This window comes from Macaca fascicularis, chromosome 2 (assembly GCF_037993035.2).
Source record: "Macaca fascicularis isolate 582-1 chromosome 2, T2T-MFA8v1.1".
Lineage (NCBI taxonomy): Eukaryota > Metazoa > Chordata > Mammalia > Primates > Cercopithecidae > Macaca > Macaca fascicularis.
In genome coordinates this window covers 59,077,833-59,103,657 of record NC_088376.1, presented here as the reverse complement: position 1 = coordinate 59,103,657, position 25,825 = coordinate 59,077,833, and the positions used below count along the sequence as shown (strand labels likewise).

General features: G+C 39.6%; 1 protein-coding gene and 1 pseudogene across 2 annotated transcripts in view; one reads left to right on the top strand and one right to left on the bottom strand.

The window, feature by feature from the left end:
- KCNAB1 (potassium voltage-gated channel subfamily A regulatory beta subunit 1) overlaps nt 1-25,825 on the bottom strand; it is a 498,217-nt gene that overhangs the window by 403,672 nt on the left and 68,720 nt on the right. Inside the window, exon 2 of one of the 2 annotated variants that reach the window (XM_045386728.3) lies at nt 17,879-18,007. In XM_045386728.3, coding sequence (XP_045242663.1) covers nt 17,879-17,886 — 8 coding nt within the window. In that variant the 5' untranslated portion in view covers nt 17,887-18,007. Of the gene's footprint in view, nt 1-15,576; nt 15,895-17,878; nt 18,008-25,825 lie in introns of those variants that run through there. The other variant, XM_005546175.5, reaches the window with a different exon arrangement.
- On the top strand, nt 22,486-24,898 carry LOC102124538 (double-strand break repair protein MRE11-like; annotated as a pseudogene).

Below are 25,825 nucleotides of genomic sequence, written 5' to 3'. Positions count from 1 at the left end.
TTACCACAGACACTGCACAACTCCAAGGACTGCCATCCAAATTTTAACATACGTGGATCGTGCCCCTCTAGTGTTGTACAGTGCACAGCACACACAGTTATACGTGGGAGACTTAGACTTCTAACAAGCAATAATTTTCAGAGGACTTCAATGCTATGGGCTACATGACTATACAATGGTTGGGAATGGCTTTCTCCCTTGCTAAAGAGAAATGAGAGGTTATCTGAATAATGCTTATTTGTTCTTCATCTAGCAAGAAATACCTCCATCACTCCTTAAGTGCCTACTCAAAAAGCAGTTTTGAAAGTTGCAAAGAAGTCCACATATTTTGTCACTGGTGCCACATGCTCTGCCATGGGGCTCATCTATCTTCTTCGACACGTTATTTCTATGGGGTCTGGAACTTGTCTGTGACAAGGCTTTGGAGGCTGGGGTGCAGAATGGCACCATGAAAAGTAATTCTCAGCTACAAAAGCAAGCCTAAAATTTTATCTTTTCAGTTTTGTGATAACATGCACTAAGAAGTCTCACTGGAATCACTCCATCCAAAGCAATCTCTCTCTTCATCTTCTAGGCACTTACGATTAACCTAAAACATCTAGGAGTCTAACTAGAGCTAGAGGAACTCTGAAAAATAAACTGATTTAATTATCTTGTTTTACAAATAAGGTAATAGACATCCAGGTAAATTGGCACTATTAAGCAGTCATTATTGTAAGGACTGGAATAAAGTGCAAGTTCCCAGGAGCAGGGGCTTAGTGGATAAGGACTTAAATCCTTGCCTGCCAGCCTAATGCTTGTATGATTTGAATACTCTCTGAGTTAATTAGCTTTCTCTGGGGAAAAAAATGGGGAAAACAAAAGCTAAACCAGGCTGGGTGCGATGATGCATTCTTGTAATCCCAGCACTTTGAGAGGCCAAGCTTGAGGTCAGGAGTTCGAGATCAGCCTGGTCAAAATGGTGAAACTCCATCTCTACTAAAAATAAAAAAAAAAAATTAGCTGGGTGTGGGGGCAGGAGCCTGTAATTCCAGCGACTTGGGAGGCTGAGGCATGAGAATCGCTTGAACCCAGGAAGCAGAGATTGCAGTGAGGTGAGATTATGCCACTGCATTCCAGCCTGGGCTGCAGAGTGAGACTCCGTCGTGAAGAAAAAAAAAAGAAAATGAAAAGAGAAAACTAAATCAGTTTATATATTTTGAAGTCCCAAATATACCATCCTGCCTCTTGAAGTGTCATTTCACTGTATAATAATTGTACATGTTTAATCACCAAAGTTCCAAGGCAAAACTGTTGAAAAAACAATCCACTGAAAAGCCCTCTGTGTGTCTCTGCTACAGAAGACAAATGAATAGTTTCACTTTGTTTACTCTATTTGTGCTAGAATGTTTTCTTTGGCTGAGAAATTTATAAAATGTAGACTACAAGCATCCCATCAACATTTTGAAATATTGTGTTCTACATGGTTTGCTTTTATAAAATCTCTATGGTTTATTCCAAGATAAACATAAACTTGAAGTAATTTCAGCATTTGACATTTTCCCAAACAGATTCAAATGTTAGTTCAAATAGAGTAACCACTGAATTTTTAGACATCACCTTTTTCAGAAACCTTGCCAGATAAAACACAACCAAGAATGCATGAATGAACATATAAGATATCCCAAAGCCCGTATTTCAAACCTCCTGGTTGATTACCTCAATTCACAAACCATGTATTCTTTCTTGGACATAATTTGAGCAAGACTGGATTTCTTATTTCCCATCCCTCCCTAAAGTAACGATAGCAAATCATATTAAAAGAACTATTAAAGGCAGGCATCCTGACAGCAGCAAGTAAAGCTTACAGCAAGGTAAGGATACAGAAAAAATAATAGAGGAAGAAAAAACTCAGAAGCCAAAATTTAAAACTAAAATAGCAAAATGAGGCCTCCAATTTTCAAGACAGATAGCTCCATATGCTTTAATAGCCCCTGAGGATATTTTAACATAGCACAATAGCCGACATTTATTAAGATAAATGAGAGTTGTCAAGTCATTTCTTCAGGTTTAGAAAGTTAAAATAAAGCCTTGACACTTAAATTAGAAAGTTTCAGGTATTAGAAAAAATCACGTGGGTGAAAGTTTTCATTCTCTGACAATGTCAGATGAATGAAGCTTAATTGGGAATATTTCCTGCATTTAGAAATGTTATCAGGCCCATTCTCATAACTTTTTTTCCCATTAATAGCAATTTGGTGGCTTAGCCAAAAAAAAAAAAAAGAAAGAAAGTCAACCAATTTGTTTTCAAGCTGCCGATTACATGTTTCTTTCCCTCGGCCGTTTCTTACCTGCCTCCTCATTGGTTTGCACTCCCACAAACCCCCATGCGTTCTCGTATAAGTCTAGTTGAAATGCGCATCTTAAGTGTATTTTTTCCTGATGCTTCTCTTCCCTGTCTCCTTGCCTCCTGGTGTAACTAATCACACCTTTACCTGAATTTTATAGCAGTTCCTTCACACTTCTAAGATCACACCAAAAAACTTTACTGTAGTGTTGTCTTCCCTGAACAGATCCCAGGATCATTCAGGGCAAGAAGCCCTGACTCTGCATCCCTGTATCCCCAGAACTGGAACATGGTAGATGCTCCAGCTTCCTGAATAACTTCTGTTTAATTTTCTAGTTTGATTGTTAGAAACTATTTCGATGTTACATATATGGTAATGAAAGAATGTCCTTAAATGTAAGTATATTTTTTCCTTTTTAAAAAACTAATTCTGAATGTTAACTTCATTGAAAATTCATTTAACTGAAAATACTTTTAAAACACATTCAGTACTTCTTTTGGATAAATGACCATCTGGAATGTAAAATATTGCAAACAGATTTAAGCATTTAATATTTTGCTCAACAGCAACTGGTGTTTGGATAGTCACATCGTTCAAATTACTAAGCTTGGAGACAGAAAGAGCTGACCTTTCTAACACATCCCACTTGTAGAATTGTTTGTGCTGACTCTCACCTCCTTAATCCCAGAGGTAATTAAATAATTCAACAGCCCTTTGGACAGCTTGTTTCATACTTAATGTCCATTGCTGTAATCAAATTAAATATAAAGATTAAGCTACGAAATGTACCTTAGGCTTTGTTTTTTTAAGGAAATAGTTCACATGGGAGATATTTGTAATAAAAAGTCTCTTGTATACAAACCATATTTTCTTAACCTATTATTCTCCAAATTCCTCATTAATTCTGCACAAAAATGTATATATACCTTGATTGAGGATAGTGATTCAGAGAAGAATGCCAGAATATCATTGAGGATATGCAATTTTATTTAACAACATTATATTCAAAACCACGCTGTCTCCTGCTTCTGGGAGCAAAGTGATTATCTTGTCTGTTGTTATGAATCCTGGAAGTACATTATGGAAAAACCTGTGTAATGATTATATTGTTTAAATGAACACAGTGTTGTAGAAGCTCCTCTTAAAAACATGCACTTTATCTGTTCTGAAATAACAGACTGAATTAGTGAGCTCTCCTGACTCTCCACAAGCGCTCCCTGAGCCTTGTTTCCATGTGCCTGATCCTGCCTCCTGAGACATCAGACCATGTCTGTAGCACCAGAGTCTGTGGCTGTTACCATGGAAAGGGATGGCCTTGCAGCAACTCCATCTCACAATGGAATGGAGGAGGAATAAAACATGAGCTGCCGAGAGCCTCATCCAGTCATAAGTGAGTCTCAGGGCAATGAGGAAAACTCTGACAGGTTCAAAATGAGAGCTGATGCTCATAGACTGACATAAGGAAGGCTGCTTACTTCATCAGTGTTCCACTGCCAGGTGGATATCAGATGACCATCTACAGGTCTCTGAAGTGTCATCGGCCTTCTCAGTGAAACAGGAAAGTTGAGATCCAAACAAAGAAGCCAGAAGAGATTGACCTACCATGTGGCTCAGGAAAGGTCAGGTCAAGGGGTCCAGTTTGAACAAGGGGAATAACATTGAAAGTAAAGGAATGCCTTGGTCTCTCCATGTTATGGAAAATAGCCAAACTCTACCTTAGAAGCTCCGTAACCCTGTTTCAAACACAGCTCTGTGGCAGAAATGGACCTGGGATTCACCATGCCCACTTTTCCTTCCAAGGCATACATTTATAACTACAGTTCCCAGCCTCCCTTGCAGTTGAATGTGGTCATGTGGCTGAATTTCAGTCAACGTTGCCTCTGCCTGCAGGTACCACTTGCAGGCCTGGCCCACAACATGGGCCCTCCACCTACTCCTTCCATACTCCTCTCTTGATCCATGTCAATGCTCAACTATGGGCCAGCTTAGAAAACAAAAGATGAAGATGATAGACTTTTCATCAGCCCAAGACCCACCTGACTGGACCCTTCCCACCCCTGATTGGACCTACATAAGTAAGAAACAAACTTTCTCTTTTTTGAAACAAGGTGTCACTGTGCTGTCCAGGCTGGTCTCAAACTCCTGGTCTCAAGTAATCCTCCCGTATCTGCTTCCTGAGTAGCTAGGACTACCATTGTGAGCCACCACTGTACCCAGCTTGAAATAAACTTTCTGATTTCAAGGTATTGAGGTTTCAGGATTTTGCAGCTAGGGTTACCTTTAATAAAAACAATGCACTTTATTTTGTAGAAGGCATTCACCTACAACCTATCCACAATAAGCATTTGGGAGCCGTTCCTGGATTGGAAACCAGAGCCAGATATCTGGCGGGAAGCCTAGTTTAATTTTTTGGAGACTGAAGAAATATTTGGCAAGTTTCTGTTTGAAATTAGGTCACAATGTGTGTACCAATGCACAAAAAGTTCCTAATTTCTCTTGCCATGGAATGGAGGTATTTCTCTAAAACTGACACCTGATGACATTTCACATACCTGGGGAGGCTGTTGGGGAAAGCTGTGTTTCAACTGCCATCTCCAAAGAAATATGAGTAAGTGCTCCTCAAAACTGTGTTGTTTCCTCCTCCCATGCAGCAAAAACACACAATAGAATGGCAAAAATCCCTGGCAGGAAATTAGCACATGCCATTCAGTGACAACCACAGTCTACAATTTGAAAGACCCGGGCAGCTATTGCTGTCTAGCTCTCAGAGCTAGGATGAGAAGGAGGTGGCCAAAGACTGACTTAAACTCAAATTCTGAAATTGAATTAAATTTATCTTATAAGGGATGCCACTTGGGTGCCTCCTCAGGCCTCTGCACTTACACAGATCTTTCGATGGAAACAGCTCCTGTGGGAGAAAAGCCTGAGGAAATATAAAAATCCGTAGTTCACCCTATGACACAACACTTTGCTATCCACCCAAGTGACTTTCCAACGTTTCAGCCTCCCAGCCTTTTGATAGACAGGTGCAGGGCAAGAAGCAAAGACTTCAAAAGGGAGGGGAAGACATGACTGCCACATCTTGAGTTACAGAACCTTATGGTGTGGTAGAAAGTGAAGGTGAAAAGTGAAATTACTAAAGTGGCATCTTTGTAGTGATCTATAATCAACCCAAACGAGGGGGGAGACATTCTGTTGAGCTAAGATGTGCATCTGCAGTCTGCAGCCTGATTCTCCAGATTCAAGTACTAGCTTTAACACATACTTAACCAGCTAACGTTGGGCAGGATCATTTTTAAGGCTCAATTTCCTTCCACAAAGTGGAGATCATAAAAATAGGCATCACATGCACATGGATCACTGGGAAGGAATCAATGGAATATCTAAGGAACGTGCTAGCTATATAATAAATAATCAATAAACAGTTGTTGATATTAGGAAAAGAAGAGAGATGTCATGGACTTTGGTCAGCTCACCCAGGAAGGCTTGTTTAAGGTCAAGGAATGAAGCATGGCTGTATCTACCCCTATGTTTACTAGAAAAACAGATTAGGGGTGACCACGCTCTTAAGCCGTGTTCTAAGCTGACTTAGAGCCCATGTCCAGTGCAGAAGGTAATAAAAATAATAACGAACACATAGATGGTGGTTTATAACATACAGAGTATTTTCACATATACTTTGGATCTAATCTTTAAAATCCTAGAAGATGGATAACATAGATGTTTTCATTTCTACCATATAGATGACAAAATCAAGGCTTGGAGAGGAGAGGTGTTTTGCTAAAATCCACACAACCTGCCAGAAACAGAGCTAGGATTTAAATCTAGGCCTTTCTATTCGAGAGACAAGAGATGGATCCACTGTGCATGGAGAGAGGAAATGTGAGACAGACAAGGTGTTTGATCCATGTTAATCAGAAAAGATTTTAAACCAGGGTATGAATGAAAATCTTAGAAGAACAAGGTTCTAACTGAAGCAAGGAGGGAAGCAGCATGTCAAGACCATTTGCTAAGGCTTGGAGAATTTTCCCAAGCTTAAGAACTCATAGAGGGACTCTTAGCTAAAGGAAGATCAGGGAGGCAAAATAACAGAGGGCCTGATGGCACTTCAAAGGGAAATAGCAATTATGGCTTTTGCTGAAGGCCCCTTCCTATGCACTCAGCACTATGCTAAAACTTTTATGGATATTATCTCATTTAATCTTCTCAACTCTACGAATATGTAACCCTGCTATTCTGATTTTACTGGTGAGAAGACTGAGGTTCCAGGTCACATAGATTGTAAGGGGTTGAATTTAGACCTAAGTCAGTCTGACATCAGAATTTATATTAATGTGTCCCCAGCTTATATATCCATGGCGACTTACAGAGGATGCAAGAGGCACAACGTCTCTAACTGGCTAATACCACAACTGCACAATAACGTGAAAAGTAAATGTGAAAACTTAACAAGCCAAGCTGTATAAAATACAACTAAGCTGTATAGCTAAGGCTAAATTTAAACTCATGGTATGATATCACCACACCCCAGAGAAGCAGAGTATTCAGTACATAGAGACAGAACTAGAAAGGTTGACCTTGGATATGGAGTAGAATAACAAAGGCTCAAAGAGATAACCTGGAACATACTTGAGCATATTCAGCAGGGAGGTAGCTCAAGGAATATTTCATCCCCTTAATGGGAAAAGAAGAAAAAAAATCAAAAATTGACAGAAAATGAATAGGCAGAACCACACTCTCCTTCACTGAAGGATATGGGTTGTAACAAGACTATGAGGTTATTGTATGGATTAAACAGAATGACTATAAAAAGCCCCTGGAAGACAGCATGATGCTTTATAAATGTTTAATAATTATGAAGGAGATGAAAGAAATAGTCCTTTGTGTATCATCTTGAGGATTTTTGTCAGATCTGAATTCCACCACTACTCATTGTTAGTGAATGTTTTCCTATAAATTGCCTCATGTATTTTAAAACTTATCCTTGTGCCCTGCTATAATAGCCATGAATTCATAGATTTTAGGTGTATGTTATACATTTCTTCCTAATAGTCATGAAAATGAATTATCAACCCATTGAAAGATTTAATTTCCACATGCCCCCAAAAATCATCTCTGGCACAATTAGAGTGCCATAGTTTGGGAAACATTGAAAGCATGTAAAGAAGCCAGACAAGGAACCAGGAGACCTGGGATCTGGCCCTAGATGATCATGCATGTCACCTTTATGAGGTAAATTGCCTCACAGGAAAGTAGGAGAACACCGGCTCTACGTTGTGTGAAGGCAAATGAGATAATGCACAAGAAGACATTTCATAAACAAGGATACTACAAATTGTGGGTATTTGTGTTACTCTGTCTCCTTCTACTAAAGAACACTTTTTTAAAAATTAAACATCTGTCAGTAATCAACCAATCACTAAAATAACACACTCTGAAAATCAAAGAGAAGTTTTCCTTTCAGAGATACTTCAATTGCACTGTCTCTATAAACAACACAGTGTGCCCCTTTGGTCAGGTTTATGTCATTATACCCCGCAGGCTCAAAGCTGGACAAAGCTCAAGGGATCATCTCGTCTAGTCTCATTATTTTACAGAGGAGGCACTGAGTTCCGGAGAACTTTGAAAACCTTACTTTGACCACACTACAAAATGGGATTTGAATCATGACTCCCGGCCGCCTCAACAGATTTTCCTACTGTTACATGAGCCCATTCCCTGGAATGGCAGAGAGATCTCAGAGAAAGAGGACCCAGAGCTTACGCTCTATCTAATTTACCAATGGCCAGTTAGGAAAGAACCCTATGGGCAAGTCAGAAGACCAAGATAGAGGCACTGCCTTCTAGGTGTCCACAGTCATTCAGAAGAAACCAGGCGCGCGCGCACACACACACACACACGCTAAACGAAGATTTAGATTTCCTTTAGTTTGGCTCAGTTTTGTCAAGATAACCAAAAAAGCAGTCACAGGGTTGCAGACTGAACAAACCCCTGTGCATTTGGCTGCTCCTGTGAAGTGATATGCCTGTCCAGGGATGTCCACTTCCAACTCATCACCCTGGTGGTGCAGTTACACAGGGTAATGGCAGCCTCATGCCCAAGTCAAAGGACATCATCACCATCTTTAGTGACCATGGCAACTCCAACACTCCCCAGAGGCTGCTGCTGGGACACTGTAACTTTCTCTGGCTACCTAAATCCTGTCCTGTTGATGTTCACCCTTCCACTCCTAGCCCAATCATTCAGTGGTCCAAGATTTTCTCTAACATGCAAAACAACAGAATGATGAGCTAGGAGGCAATCTTTCTAGCATATAACTAAAATCACAGTAAACTACATAAAAATGTCCTCATATTCCAATATCTCTGAAAAAATACTTCTATGTGACTGCTCATACAAATATGACATGAATTACAGCCTTAGGGAGAATGTGTCTGCTCTAAGAAATAGATATCTTTTAGAAAAGGAAGAGCTTTCTCTTCAACAACAACAAAAAATGAATTAATAGCCTTTTCTAGGAAAAAAAATATTGGTTTGAATAATTTAGAGTTATTCCATTGTAGCTCACTTCCATCCTTCCATACTCCATCCCAGATACCATCTTACTGATGCTGTCCACTATGTTCCAGGAATGTGGAAAAGGAGGAAAGTGGCAGAGAGGAGCACCAAAATTGGTTGAGTGTCTAATCTACACCAGATGATTTACATCATTTCATGGGATCCTTATAGCAGTCTTATGAGCTAGATATTTTTATGCCCATTTACAGAATCAGTGTGAGCACACTCCAGAAAAGAGAGGCATCCCTAGTTTTGGCATCTCCAATAACAGTCTCATGATAATAGCAAGGGCATAGATCATGCGTCAGGAATGATGTTAAGACCTTTGTATAATATCATATTTACTACTGTATGTGCCCACTGCTGTTCTGTGAGCTTTACTTACTTAAGTCATTTGAGCTCCTATAACAACCCTAAGGTATTACTGCCATCATTACCCACTTGTTATAGCTGAGAAGACTAAATCACATAGCTGGTAAGTGGTAGAGCCAGGGCTTGAACCCAGAAGCCTAGCTCCAGGATCTGTGGCCTCAACCAAAACCAACTGCTTCTCTCAGGCAAGGGGCTTACCCAGAGCCTCCAGGCTAGTAAGTGGTACTGCTGAGATGCAGTCTGCTGGCCACCAGACTCCAGAGCTTCATTTTCATCACCAGGCCCAACTACACTTCACTTTGCCAAAGCTAATACCTGCATTTGATACCCAAGAGGCTCCCCCTCCTTGGGGATCTGAGGACGATTTTGCTCTATTCTTTGCATTACACACATTCTCTCTCCCCTGGACTCCTCCCCTCTGCCTAAAAACATCCACAGATCAGCTTTCTCCTACAAATTTCCCCCCAGACTCTACTACAGACTTCAACCATCATCCTCTCTCCTCCTCGGCATTGCCTCTTCTTGAGACTGGCCTGCACATACTGCCTGTCCTCTATGCCTCCCCTCTACCCAACTCCCCAGTCTCCAAAGTAGTCAAATGGCCTCCTCTCCTCCTGTTCTCCTGGCCACACTCCCAGATCCAGCCTGCAAGAAACTTTGAAGGATGCTGTCAGTAGCCTCGTGAACAGAAGCAGCTCTCTATCTTCACTTCCTGCCCCCTTTATCTGCACCTCTGCTCACTCTTCCCTATGCATGGATTGCCTTCCCCTCCCCATCTCCTCCTGCTCAAATCCTGCACATCTTCCAAGTCCATATCCAATTACTCCTAGGCTGCAAGCAACTAGAATCTTTTCAAATTTCATCTTTGTGTCACCTACAAGGCCTTGTACAAACAAGAATCTCAATCAATGGCTGTCGAATGTTTACTCACTGACCTCCAGCTTGATTCTTAACAAGAATATCTTCTTGCATAAACTTCTTGCATCAATTCAGATTCTTTCATAAACTCAGCCAAAGGCTTCTAAGCTCTTGGATCTCCTGCTGCCTGTTGGCAGGAACCAAGTCTACCAAACTCACCTGGAAAACTAACTGCCTTTTCTCACACAGAACCACATCTGGCCTTCTAGAAGCAAGTGTGAGTAAACACTTTCTTGGAAGTCAAGCAGTTTTGAGAGCAGAGAGAGAAAATATTAGGAGCGAGTCTCAGTATAACTACTGTCCTAGATAATAAGAAACATTCATTAAGGTGGTAAAAATCAGTATTAAAATGCTATAGCTAAATTTTCACTCACATGTCACTTTGCCCTATTAAATGTTCCTAGTAACTCTAATTTAATAGGTTCAGTCAACTATCATTTGAAATGTGAATACAGATAGTGTTTAAAAGCTCTTTGTATACTATTTCCAAATCACTTTTCCTCAGCAGGATGGTATCCTACGAATCCTTAAAAAGCTTTTGGTGAGGACACACAAAGGTCTCTTATAAAATATTAATTGAGCACAGCAGGATGCTAGGTGCTCTTGGTGCTAGGTGAAGTATACACTTTTGTTGGGGATTTTTGGAATCATCCATCCTTAATTTTCTTCATAGGGTTTAAATGTACCATGTACAGTATGGGTTATATCTCAAGCCCTATTTTACAGAGTGTGAAAACAAAGCACATTACTCTTTCAAATCACTGCACATTATCTCATTTAAGTTTTGCAACAGTTTTTTTTTTTTTTCCCAGATGGAGTCTTGCTCTGTTGCCCAGGCTGGAGTACAGTGGAGCAATCTCGGTTCACTGCAACCTCTGCCTGCGGGGTTCAAGCAATTCTTCTGCCTCAGCCTCCTGAACATCTGGGACCTCAGGCATCAACCACCACACCCAGCTAATTTTTGTATTTTTAGTAGAGACAAGGTTGGCCCGGCTGGTCTTGAACTCCTGACCTTGCGATCTGCCTGCCTTGGCCTCCCAAAGTGCTGGTATTACAGGCATGAGCCACCATGCCTGGCCTACAACAGTTCTTTACAATGGTATTGGTCCCCTTTTGCAGTCAAAGAAATTGAGACCTGGAAAAGTTCATTAAATAACCCAACAATTTGTTGAGCTATAAAACTCAGTGTTGGCCCGGCGCGGTGGCTCAAGCCTGTAATCCCAGCACTTTGGGAGGCCGAGGCGGGCGAATCACGAGGCCAGGAGATCGAGAGACGATCCCGGCTAACACGGTGAAACCCCGTCTCTACTAAAAAATACAAAAAAAAAAAAAAACTAGCCGGGCGAGGTGGCGGCGCCTGTGGTCCCAGCTACTCGGGAGGCTGAGGCAGGAGAACGGCGTAAACCCGGGGGGCGGAGCTTGCAGTGAGCTGAGATCCGGCCACTGCACTCCAGCCTGGGTGACAGAGCCAGACTCCGTCTCAAAAAAAAAAAAAAAAAAAAAAAAAAAAAAAACTCAGTGTTAAAGATTCCATGTAAACATTATGTAGTACAGAGAAAGCAGTGAGATAGGCATTCTTGAATATTGATAGTGAGAAGGTATAATGAGAAAAATGTTTCCAGAAAGCAATTGGATAATATTTATTAAGAATAAATATATATATTTGCATATCTATGTATATGTGTAGATGTATATGTTTATCTATACATATATATAATACATTCATCCATTAATTGAACTTCTAGAAATAGAGCCTCAGCCAGGCGCGGTGGCTCACGCCTGTAACCCAACTCTTTGGGAGGCCAAGGGGGGCAGATCACTTGAGGTCAGGGGTTCAAGACCAGCCTGGCCAACATGGTGAAACCCCAACTCTACTAAAAATACAAAAATTAGCTGGGCGTGGTGGCACCCACCTGTAATCCTAGCTACTTGGGAGTCTGAGGCAGGAGAATCACTTGAACCCGGGAGGCAGAGGTTGCAGTGAGTTGAGTTCGCACCACTGCACTCCAGCCTGGGCGACAGAGTGAGACTCCATCTCAAAAAAAAAAAAGAAAAGAAAAAAAAAAAAGAAATAGAGCCTAAGAAAGTAAGCAGAAATATGGTTAAAATGATACAAAGATAATTATTGTAATATTATATCTAATAATGATAAATAGTATCTAAAAGAAGAATGGCTAAGCAATAATATGGTCATAAGATGTAGTCCTTAGAAAATGTTAAATTGTTTTTAAGACAATAAAATAGATTGTCATAATACTAAGTGAAAAAAGGAATGATATGATCATATTCTGACTTTTACCCATAATCCAAATTCAAAATGTTGGGGAAAGCATGCCAAAATATTAACAATGGTGGCCTTTTCTGCTTTATATTCTTCTGTTTTCAAACTCTAGTACAAAGTTCAGATGTTACTTTTGTAAGTAGAAAAAAAATGTTATTCAAAAACAATAATTTTTTTAAAAAACATGCCCACAGTTACACAAGCAGTAAGAAGAAAAGCCAATCCTTTGCCTTCAACTTCAGAACTCTGGCCCCTGCCCCATCCTCCCTCGGTGTGCAGGGCCATGAACTGTCACCTTAAAAACATCAGTATCACAGAGTTATCAGTCAACTCTGAGATGAACAATAAATCTGTATTAAGCAAAGTATATTAGATTGTTTCACTATATAGTCATATGTAAATACAGCCCAGAAAAGGAGTCAGATCTACTTACCACAAACCTAATGTGCATTCCCTATCCTGCTGCCTGCAATTTTACTTCTTAAATATACCAGGACTGCTGAATCTCCCCCACCTCTAAGGCTTTCTTCCAATCATTTAGTAATACCCTTTGTTTCAAATATAAGTTACCATAGAATCTGGACATAAAGCAATCCTCAAATTCCTCAGGAACTAGAATTAACCTGATGTAAAATATTTTTATTCCATCTTCCAAGAAAGGAAACAAGTTTGAGTTCACTAGCCATTCCTTACTGATGAACATTAACCGAAGACCCACAGAATTATTGCCAATAGCAAATGTGTCATGTCTTCAAGGACTCTTCAATACGTTTCATATTCTGTCTCATAAGTAATGTTTCACAGGTGGATAAAGTTGTTAATATTTTATAAGTTAATCACATTTATCTTCTATGTACAAGTTTCTAATGGAGATATCACTCGCGGGCCATGCTATTGGAAGAAAGAACAATTGGAAGTCCAAGAAAATTTTCTGTGACTTCTCAACGACTGACATTTATGAATGAAAGAAAAATTTGGGTGACTTGGGGGATTGCACACTCTATCGCTTACATTGAAATTGGAAGAGATTGCACCATCAGACATTGTCACTGTCCAGGAATCTCAAGGACTCAATAGAGGAATGCAGTTCCAACATTTGAGAGGTAAAAAGTTGCTGGCGATGAGAAAAACTGCCTTAGTTTCCTGAGCTATGCAAACATTGAACTCTGTAATAAATATATTTAATTTAAAAATAGAGTTAGTTCCAACTACACATACTTGTTTCTTCCTGGAAATAATCATGCTGCAATAATAAAGAAGGATGGGACATTTTTAATTTTTGATGATGTGAGACATACCTTCACTCTTTTTCAACCCTTTCACTAAACAAGGCAAACACAATGCTATTGTCAATCAGTGATGAATAACACTGCCCCACAGATTATCATAGGAGACATTAATTCTGGATCATGTCTAATCCAGTCTTTTCTGATTACAGAACAAAATATTATTGCTTAAGTGAAGCAGAAAAGAGCAGATATTTGCTTTTCCCCAAAAGTTTCTTGCTAAACTTGGTTACGTTAACTAATAAGCCACTCTGACTTGTTAAATGTTGTTCGAATGTCAGATAATAAAGAATTCTGTGGTCTTGTATTAGACTCTTTAAAGGAAATTTCTGGTGTATTGTAAGTCAAGGAAAATGTTATGGAAGAAAACCATTTTCAATGCTTTCCTTTGCCACTTAACTCTTTTTCCTAGAGGCTCTTTAATAATAGCTTTAAGATTTGTAGATGTGAGATATCTAATAGTTTGAAATATGAGATATGTAACGAGATACACCCCAACACTAACAAGCTCATTCAAACTTTCTTTAAATGAGACTATTCTCCTTGGGTCTTCCTCCCATGTACCCCAAATGTGAGCCCAACAGCATATACAAGAGCTTCAGACAAACCACTCTGGCCATGAATACCAAATATATTTCACAGAACATTTCCAGAAGCTTTATTTTGTGCTAATTTTTAAACGTTGATTTTTGAATAATAGTTTAGGTTTTAAAATATCGATTTATTGCTGCCTTGAGAAAGAGAAAATGAAAGTTAGTTGAGGAGTTTTAAAGTATATGGTACAAGTTTTTAGTCTATATGCACAAGTTAATTCAATTACTAAGTTTTTCTGTAGTGTCTCTTGGAATTAGAAATATAGACAGAAAGGCAGCTCAGAGTCCACTGGATGCTTTGATACAGGCTGCATTGCAGAATTTCAGTGCTACCATACAGTCACTACAAAAGGAGTTTTCCATACTTTGATCAAGTAATTGGAACCATTTTTCATCTCAAATGAATTTTTATTACCATTTAATGAGATAGCTATTCTAGGCTTTATTTTCACAGCACTTTTTCTTCCAAAATTATCTCTAATTCCTAAGAGATTTTTTGCACAAATTATAGAAAATAAGCATCCTTAAATTTCAGGACGCCAGACACTTTTTACTCAGTACGTTTTGCCTTGGAACACTGGGATTTGTGAAATTATTCTTCTTCTGCTTTATTTGAAGCTGAGGCTGAGAAAAGAACAGAAAGAAAACCCATAGAGATTTGCCTTACATTTATCTCTTTTTTAAAAGGTACCTTTTTCTCCTGATGTTATCTGTCTTCGACACGGGACTCAGATCCCTATATTGCTGGTCAGTATCTCCCATTCTGCATCCCTATAGCCAGCCGGACCCCTCATTCAACAAGTTCACACTACTCAACTACACACTTTCAAACAGGCAAAACAAATGTGCTTCCCTCATCCCCAAGTTCTCAGAGTAAAGGAAATGCTGAAAGATTACAAACTCTTTTTTGCAGTCATTTTGGAAGGGAGCATTTTCCTACCATCTCTGAACTCCTCTGATTTTTACTTAAGAAAAATCATAATGCTCTTCTGTGCGGTCAGCTCCTAAGCATCCACTGCCTCCCTGTAAGGGGTCTTTTCTGAATAACCATGCAGGGAACATTATTTGCCATTTGCACCAAGATCCTGCTCCTTGTGGTTACACATTCTGAAGTGCCAATCATCTCCAAGGCAATTAGAGCCGTTAAGATTTCCAGCTGCACAGGAAAAGAAATCAAAGTGCTCTCCAGAGCACCTTCGAATGGCGTCTCCCAAAGCCCGCGCAGAGCAGGGGCAGCTTACCTGTGCGGCATGCCCGTGGTGCAAGCGGTGGTGTGCTCGCTGGACAGGTCGCAGAGCTTTAAGTACCAGTTCATCTCCACTTCGCGCAGCAGAGCCAGTTGACGCGCCCTGAGCTGGCTTTCCCCTGAAGGGCTAAGGCTGCTGTCTTTAGCATTTTCTGAGGCTTTCTTGGGAGATTTGTCTTTCCCTGCTACAGAAAACCCAGACTGTCTCCTTAACTTGGTGTTCTCCTCTGAGATCTGACTCCCCGCTGCCCCTGTCCGGGCTGCCAGCATCGTGGAGATTTGTGTCTTTCAGAGAAGACTGGAAGTCACTGTCATCAAAGTAATCTGAATTGATTTTTCTGCTTCTGTCTCCCTCCCTCGTCCCTGCCCACTCCACCTCTCTTAACCTTATCCTGCCACAAAGCTGTAATTGAGCCCAGTCTGTGGCTTGGGATGAAAATGTATCTCTAACCTTTCCTAATGAAGAGGTAAGGTGGCCACTACCTGTGATATCTTGAAACATGGAAATTTTAAAAACAACTCCCAACAACTTTGTAATACTGCAGTTTGGCAGTGGCTGTTTCTTCTGCAAAGTTAGGACTTTTGCTTTATTTAATAATGACAGCTCTGAACCTTTGGTCATATAGGTTTGGTAAATTATATTTGATAATCATGTTAGGTTATAAAAGATTTCTGGAGGCTCATTAGCCATTCCTGATTAGAGTCCCTTTGGAGTTTTAAAAGTTTTCATCTGAATTTCCTCAAATAAGTTTAACAGTATCAATGCAAGGGGAAGATTATCTCTCTTGTGTAAACCTTAACATTTTACATTTATTTTATATTTCTTTGAATGTCAGTGAACCACATAACGTATGTCAGGCACTCTTTCATTCCTAATGTGAGAATGGTAAGCCCTCATAACTGATTCAGTAACTGCCCCTCCCAGCACTTCTGACAAATGGAAGCCATGAGAATTACCTGATAATTGGGAAGACGAAGGCCAAAGTTGGTGTGAAAAAACAGAAGACTGGGAGGGAATGGTGGGAGCCTGTATGTCCATGGATGTGTATGTGTATGTCCAGTGTACATGAAAACTAGTTTGGGAAAAAGAAAGAAAGCCAAGTTGATGGTCTATGGTTAAGATGCATGGGGTTGACCCCCACACACCCATGGATCTGACTCTGTTTTAGTTTAGGAGATAATGATGTCAGGGTCCACCTAGGGGTCTATCACAGAGTTGTTTAGTGACCCGTTAAGCACCGGGTACCCTCCCCCTCAATCAACTTAAGTCTCTTCTGGATCAACTGTCTCAGTGTCTGCTGCATGTAAAGAACTTGGGAAGGTTCATGAATTTTTCTTTCCATGACAAGACCGTAGGTTAAAAATTATAGAGGTATAGCAAGGCCTTAGAGCCCCTGAGAAGAGCAGGAGAGGAAGGAGGAAAGAAGCATGTCTTATTAAAGAGATAGGAAAGTGCAGTTAGCTCTTCTGGAAAGTCTGTCAAGGTCTTTGAGGATCCTTATGGCTGTGAATTAACCAACATCAATATTAACCAATTATCAGCTATGTGGGCTTTTGCATATTTGGGTAAAAGCTGTTTGATATCAGTGTCCAGGATAGTCTAGGATTAGAACTGTGACCACCAACTAATGTGCAGCCTGAAGCATGTATCAAAGGAGGCAGCTGATATCAACTAGCAGGGTCAGTCCCATCTGACACTGTCGGGTCTCAGGAACTGTTAGCACCAGCAGGTGACAGCCTCTTCAACTTCTCTCTTTGCTCCCATCCCTTGAGTCATTGAGGAGTTCTGGCAACATTAAATGCATAGCAACCAGACTCCCCAAAGTGCAGACTGGAGACAATCCCCCCAGTTTAATATTCTTGGAGATGTTTCAGTAGGGGGCTCTGCAATGGAACTGTGGAAAGGGCACTATGTTCATTCAGCCAAGGAGACACAGGGCTTCCCAATGTCCTTGGTTTGCAGGGCTGTTGTGTTTAAGAGCTCTGCTCTGGAGTCAGACTGCTTGGGTTCAAATCCTAATTCCATCATGTACCAGTTCTGCGATCCTAGACGAATTTCTTAAATCCAGTATGCTTTATTCCCTTCATCTATAAAAATAGAGATAATTATCTACTTACTCCTTTCATTGCGAGCTGGGGTCTGTTTCTCAGCCCCTTGAATCTGGGTGAGCTTCATACTACTTTGATGTAAAACGTGGTGGAATTGATACTATGTAACATTCACAGTTAAGTCAGAAAGACCATGCAGCGTTCACCCACCACTCTTGGAATGTTCATTCTGTAAGGAATCCGATTACCTTAACATTGCCTTGCTGGACAGCCACTTGCAGGTGCTCTGATCAGTAGCCCCAGCTGAGTTTCCAGACAACAGTTAGCTTGGGCACTATCCTTAGATGACTGCGGTCCCGGCCCACATCTGACTGCAACTGCAAAAGACATCCCAAATTACAATGACCAACTCATACCCTCCCAAATTCCTAACCCACAAAATTGTGAGCTAAATATAATGTTTGCTTTATCACTACCATTAAGTTTTGGGATTTTTTATAGTACACAGGAATAATGAGAACACTACTTATATCTTTATTATAAACATTTAACAATATATGTGTGACACTTAGAACAATTTCTAGCATTATTAACATTCAATAAGTATTAATATTTATTCTCCAGGTTAGAAACCATTGCATCAGTAGAATCTAAACTTTCTGCTTCTGCTTCCCTTTTAAAAATTTGGAAAACTAAGTATTAACTTCAACATTTTTAGGTATACAAACAACATTTTTCATCATAAATTAAGTAGTCACGAGCCACATGATGACATTTCAGTCGATGACGTACTGCATACACCAAGGTGGTCCCATAAGATTATAATGGTGCTGAAAAATTTTTATAACCTAGTGACATCATAGTTATCATAATGGTGTAGTACAACCATTACCTTTTCTATATTTAGATACACAAGTACTTACCATTGTGTTATAATTACCTACAATATTTAGTACAGCAATATGCTAGACAGGTTTGTAGCTTAGTATCAATAGGCTCTACCATATAGTCTAGGTGTGGAATAGGCTATACCATCTAAGTTTGTGTCAGTGCATTCTATGATATTCCCACAAGTATGAAATCGTCTAAGGAGGCATTTCTCAGAAAGTGACCCTGTTGTTAAGGAATGCATGACCATAGTTGCAAAGGATGCAACATCTAGCATATTGTACATAGTATTATTTTTAAATAAAGTGGTTACATCACTATCTTAAGTGTATCCAGTGAAATTTAAATCCCATAGCTATTTGATATCTATCATTATCCATTTTAAAAATTCATGAACAAGCTCTTCTTTAGCAGCTGGAAATTTAACGTTCTTCCTCTTTCTCCCTGAACTAATTTTTTCCAGTCAATTTCTCACCCAGAATTTTATTTTAATATGTAATATTTGTATGCTTGACAGTGTCTTACAGATGACCCTGTCAAATAATTTTGATGCAATGAAAGTATTAATATAAATAAGAATTTAAATTATTTTTTATGACCATAAGATTAAGTGTTATCAGATATCCTAGGGATTGTGTCATCTTGACAACTATAATCAGACATAATTGATCAAATGCAGATTTTATAAATTTTGATAAACTTTGCTTAACATAAAAATAAATTTTTTTGAAAATCTGTCTTTTAATGGCTTGTATAGGGCTGCGATATTTTTTCTGAATTAGGTCATGTGTTCATGGAGGAATGTTATTTATTGGGAGACTGAGACAGGTAGGATTAAGCATTAATTCTATTCTCTTTATGTTTTCATTTTTAAAGGTATGTGTTGTGAGAAATCTTGTTTACATAAATAACTTAATGAAAATGGAACTTTTTTATTATAGTAAAATCATTCAGTCCTTTGAATGTCTTCTCAAATATACATACAAATCACAGTGATGTGTCATTTTAAAATGATATATGTATATTTCATTGCTGCATAATAGATGTACATCTATTCAGGGTACATGTGATAATTTAATATATTCGTTTAATCTGTAAAGATCAAATCAGTGTACGTGGGACATCCATCACCTTAAATATTTGTCTTTATGCTAGAACCATTGAAATTCTTCTCTTCCAGCTATTTTGAAATACACAATACATTATTGTACACTATAGTACCTGTACTGATCTAATACTAGATTCATGATACATTTTTAAATATAAATATAAAAATGATGATGTATCCACCCCCAGCTGAGATGGAGAGCTTCTAGAAGGCTATGACAGAGGAGTGAAATGATCAGAGTTACATATTCGAAAGATCACTCTGGCTACGGTGCTGAGGGCAGGTCATTGGGAGTCAAAGGAAGAAGAAAGGAGGGTGATTTGGAAGCTATTGCAATGATGTCGGTGGAGATGAGGGTAGCTTAGAACAGGCTGGTGAACACCGGTGGTCAATGTGTATATATGTTTTGCAAGTAGAAAGGATAGGACTTCCTGGTTGATTGGTACAAGAAAAGTAATACAAAAGAATAAGGGGAGTTGAGAATGTCCCAAAGGATCATGGCCTGAGCCACTTGCTAGGACTGAGAAGATGTAGGAGGATGAATATTTCTGGGTAGGTGTGGAGTAATCAAAGGGTTGTTTTGTATTTTTTCACAGATTCACCATGTTTTGATGCTCTTTATTTCTTCCTGAAGATACAAGTTTCCATCTATTATCATTTTCCACAATCTGAAGAACTTTCCTTAGCATTACATATCTAAGAGCAACAAATTCTTCTTTATCTAAAAATATCATTTTTCAACTTCATTCTTTTTTTTTTTTTTTTTTTTTTTTTGAGACGGAGTCTCGCTCTGTCGCCCAGGCTGGAGTGCAGTGGCGGGATCTCAGCTCACTGCAAGCTCCGCCTCCCGGGTTCCCGCCATTCTCCTGCCTCAGCCTCCCGAGTAGCTGGGACCACAGGCGCCGCCACCTCGCCCGGCTAATTTTTTGTGTTTTTAGTAGAGACGGGGTTTCGCCGTGTTAGCCAGGATGGTCTCGATCTCCTGACCTTGTGATCCGCCCGTCTCGGCCTCCCAAAGTGCTGGGATTACAGGCTTGAGCCACCGCGCCCGGCCATCAACTTCATTCTTGAAGAATATTTCCTCTGGGTGTTTTTCTTTTCCTTTCAGCACTTTAAAAAATGTTTCTCATTGTCTTCTGGCCTCTATATTTTCTGATGAGAAGTCTGTGATCAGTCAAGCCACTTTGCCTTGTATGCAGTATGTTAGGTTTTAGGGGTTGTTTTGTTTTGCTTTTTTGTTTTCGTTTGTTTCTTTGGTTTTTGATACAGGGTCTTGCTTTGTCACTCAGGCTGGAAGCGGTCCAAACATGGCTCACTGCAGCCTCAAACTGCCAAGCTCAAGTGATCCTTCCAAGTCAGCACCCCAAGTAGCTGGGACACGTGCCACCACTCCCAGACTAGTTTTTATATGTTTTGTAGAGATGGGTTTTTGCCATGTTGCCAGGCTGGTCTCAAACTCCCAAGCTCAAGCAATCCACCTGCCTCGGGATCTCAAAGTGCTGGGATTACAGGCATGAGCCCACCAGGCCTGGCTTAATATGTTGGGTTTGCTGGCTCTTTTCTGTGTTTTCTCTTTATCTTTGGTTTTGATCAGTTTGACAATAATATGCCTAGACTTCTCTTGTATTTACGTGCTTGAGGTTTACTGAGCTTCTTGAATCTGTAAATTTCTGTCTTTCACCAAATTTGGGAAAGTTTTGGGCACTATTTTTATAGTCTCTCTTTCTCCTCTCCCTAAGACCCCAATAACACATGTATTAGGTTTTTTAATATCGTTCCTCATGTACTTGGAGTTCTGTTCACCTTTTTCATTCTTGTTTCTTTATTCTTCAGATTAGATAATACTGTTGATCTGTCTTCAAGCTCACTTTGTCATCTCCATCCTGGTAAGTGCATTCAGTGACTTTTTAAAATTTTTCAAATAATGTATTAATCAGTTCTAGAATTGTCATCTGGTTATTTTCTATAGTTTCCATTATTCCAATGGGATTGCTTATCTTTCATTCACAGCAATTATATTTTTCTTTACCTCATTGAGTATAGTTATAAAAGCTGACTTTAAAATCCTTATCTGTTCTTTCCGTTTCTAATTCTACCAAAATTTTATTCAATCTACCTACCTGACATGTGTATTTCCCTCTAAAAAATGGGATGAGGGAAATCTAATCTAAATATGTCTCTCTCCCTTGCTCAAAATCCTTCAGTGGCTACTTTGTACCCGAGAATAATATTGAAATCCACCAAACTGATTTTAAAGACCTCCAACCTGCTTTGTCAACTTTATATCCAACTGGTTCGTTCGTTCATCCTTCCTTCCTTCCTTCCTTCCTTCCTTCCTTCCTTCCTTCCTTCCTTTCTCTCTCTCTCTCTCTCTTTCTTTCTTTCTTGGATTATCTTGCGTCCTTTAATGTCTACCTTGCCCCCTTTCACTTGCCCTTAGTCCACCTCTCACACACACCTTCAGCATCCTGAAGCAATGTTCAACATGATGTTAGGTTTCTCCCCTTAACATCAACAAGATATCTTAAATGCCAGTGGCAGGGCCAGAAACCTGAAATAGAAATGTTTTGTTTTGTTTGATTTCCAGAAACTTCTGTTAAAACAGTAAGGACAGAATTCAGGTTTATGGCCCTGTGGATTCTCAGAGGCAAGTCCGACCGTGCTGTTTTCTTCTCACAGATCCCACTCTTTCTTCCTGGAAAGAAGACAGCCTCGGGTCCCAATGGGTGGGGCTTTGAAGAGTCCAGGAGTGGGAATTTCTAGAATTTGGAATAGAGTGAATTTTCTGACATTTGAGCACAGGACCCAGGGATTCTTAGAGAAGAACTTGGTCACAGAGGAGTTTGACTGACCATAAAAATGAGTCCTGCAGAAGTACTTGATGATAAAAACTTGTTTAAAATCTTAGTTGCAATACATATTGATCTTGGATTTATGCAGAAAGATGCGGTCAGAAGAAATGACACGTGTGTAACACTTGATGAAATTTTAAAACTTGCCCAGGAAAATGAAGTGGATTTTATTTTGTTAGGTGGTGATCTTTTTCATGAAAATAAGCCCTCGAAGAAAACATTACATACCTGCCTCAAGTTATTAAGAAAATGTTGTATGGGTGATAGTCCTGTCCAGTTTGAAATTCTCAGTGATCAATCAGTCGACTTTGGTTTTAGTAAGTTTCCATGGGTGAGCTATCAAGATGGCAATCTCAACATCTCAATTCCAGTGTTTAGTATTCATGACAATCATGATGATCCCATGGGGGCCCATGCACGCTGTGCCCTGGACATTGTAAGTTGTGTTGGGTTTGTAAATCACTTTGGACGTTCGATGTCCAAGTAGAAGATAAACATTAGTCTGGTTTTGCTTCAGAAAGGAAGCACAAAGATTGCACTATATGATTTAGGATCCATTCCAGATGAAAGGCTCTATCGAATGTTTGTCAATAAGAAAGTAACGATGTTGAGATCAAAAGAAGATGAGAACTCTTGGTTTAACTTATTTGTGATTACAGGAGTAAACATGGAAGTACTAACTTCAGTCCAGAACAACTTTTGGATGACTTCATTGATCTTGTTATCTGGGGCCGTGCATATGAGTGTAAAATAGCTCCAACTAAAAATGAACAACAGGTCAGGCGCGATGGCTCATTCCTGCAGTCCCAGCACTTTGCCAGGCCAAGGTGGGTGGATCATATGAGGTCGGGAGTTCGAGACCAGCCTAACCAACATGGTAAAACCCCGTCTCTACTAAAAATACAAAATTATCGGGGTGTGGTACTGCATGCCTGTAATCCCAGCTACTTGGAAGGTTGAAGCAGGAGACTCACTTGAACCTGGGAGGTAAAGGTTGCAGTGAGCTGAGATGCTGAGATCACACCATTGCACTCTAGCCTGGACAACTGAAGTGAAACTCCATCTAAAAAAAAAAAAAAAAAAAAAAAGAACAACAACTGTTTTATACCTTACAACCTGGAAGCTTAGTGGTTACTTCTCTTTCCCCAGGAGAAGCTGTAAAGAAACATGTTGGTTTTCTGTGTAATAAAGGGAGGAAAACGAATATGCAGAAAATTCCTCTTCACACAGTGCAGTAGTTTTTCATGAAGGATGTTGTTCTGGCTAATCATCCAGACATTTTTTAACCCAGATAATCGTAAAGTAACCCAAACCATACAAAGCTTCTGTGTGGCGAAGATTGAAGAAATGCTTGCAAATGCTAAACGGGAACATCTGGGTAATTCTCGCTAGCCAGAGAAGCCTTTTATACCACTGTGAGTGGACTACAGTGGAGGTTTTGAACATTTCAACGTTCTTCGCCTTAGTCAGAAATTTGTGGATCTGGTAGCTAATCCAAAAGACATTATCCATTTTTCAGGCATAGAGAACAAAAGGAAAAAACAGGAGAAGAGATCAACTTTAGGAAACTTACCACAAAATCTTCTTCAGAAGGAACAACTTTAAGGGTAGAAGATCTTGTAAAACAATATTTTCAAACTGCAGAGAAGAATGTGCTACTCTCACTGCTAACAGAAAGAGGGATGGGTGAAGCAGTACAAGAATTTGTGGACAAGGAGGAGAAAGATGCCACTGAGGAATCAGTGACATACCAGTTGTAAAAAACACAACAATTTCTTAAAGAGCATCATATTGATGCCCTAGAAGATAAAATAAATGAGGAAGTATGTCATTTCAGAGAAAACAGACAAAAAAATACTAGTGAAAATGATGACATCCAGATCTCAATCAGAGGAACCTGCTTCTGCCTTTAGTGCTGATGACCTTATGAGTATAGATTTAGCAGAACAGATGGCTAATGACTCTGATGTTAGCATCTCGGCAGCAACCAACAAAGGAAGAGGTTGAGGAAGAGGTGGAAGAGGAGGAAGAGGACAGAATTCAGCATCACAGGAGGGTCTCAAAGAGGAAGAGCAGGCATTGTTCTGGAGACTTCTACTCATAGCAAGAACTCAAAGACTACTGTGCCAGCATCTAGAAATATGTCTATTACAGATGCCTTTAAATCTACAAGATAGCAGCCTTCCCAAAATGTCACTAAGAATTACTCAGAGGTGATTGAGGTAGATGAATCAGACGTGGAAGAAGACATTTTTCCTACCACTTCATAGATCAAAAGTGGTCCAGCACATCATCCAGCAAAAACATGTCCCAGAGCCAGCTATTAAAAGGGGTTGATTTTGAATCAGATGAGGATGACGATGATAATCCTTTTTATGAACATTAGTTCTTTAAGAAGAAATAGTAGACAATATATTTAGTGGCACTGAGAAATTTGCAAGATACAGGAAAAATCAAAACGTTGCATGCTAAGAGTTTACAGTTTAAGATTTTAAGTATTGCTTCCTGAGCATGACTCCATAAGTAAGAAATTTCTCAGCTCAAGGACATATGCAATAGCATTGATTCACCTTGTTTTTTAACCAGGTAGCTATATTAAGAGCTTTGTGTAAATATCATTCTTTTGGTTTTGTTTTGAGACAGAGTTTCACTCTTATTGCCCAGGCTGGAGTGCAATAGCACCATCGCCACTCACTGCAACCTCTGCCTCCCAGGTTCAAGCAATTCTCCTGCCTCTGACTCCCAAGTAGCTGGGATTGCAGGCACATGCTCCACCATGTCCAGCTAATTTTTTATATTTGTATTAGAGACGACGGGGTTTCACCATGTTGGTCAGGGTGGTCTCGAACTCTTGACCTCAGGTGATCCACCTGCCTTGGCATCCCAAAGTGTTGGGATTACAGGCGTGAGCCACCCCACCCCTAAACATCATTTTTCAGTAAAGATTAAAATAAATATACCATTTTACATTTCTGCTCCATGATCATTTAGTTTTCTACATTTAGTTTTCTAAATGTAGCTATATAAATGGTCGCATTTAGCCAAAGTTGAGGGAAAGAGCTTATTAAATGTAACTTCTTCATAATTTAAGAATTTCCTAGAGGTTCTGGATTTCCTGAAAGTAAAACAAACTATGTGAACCTGTGCCTAAACTCACTGTTCATTAGTATGTATGTTTTTTTCTAATGCTTCCTAAAAGACTGAATGATTAGAAGTACCTTACAGTTTGAACAGATATGTTTTTATTAAAAGAGTAGAATAACCACACACACCAAAAAAAATAGTAAGGAGAAAGCTTAGAGCATAAAGGCATGGAGTGGAGAATAATATTCGCTTTTGTAAGTATT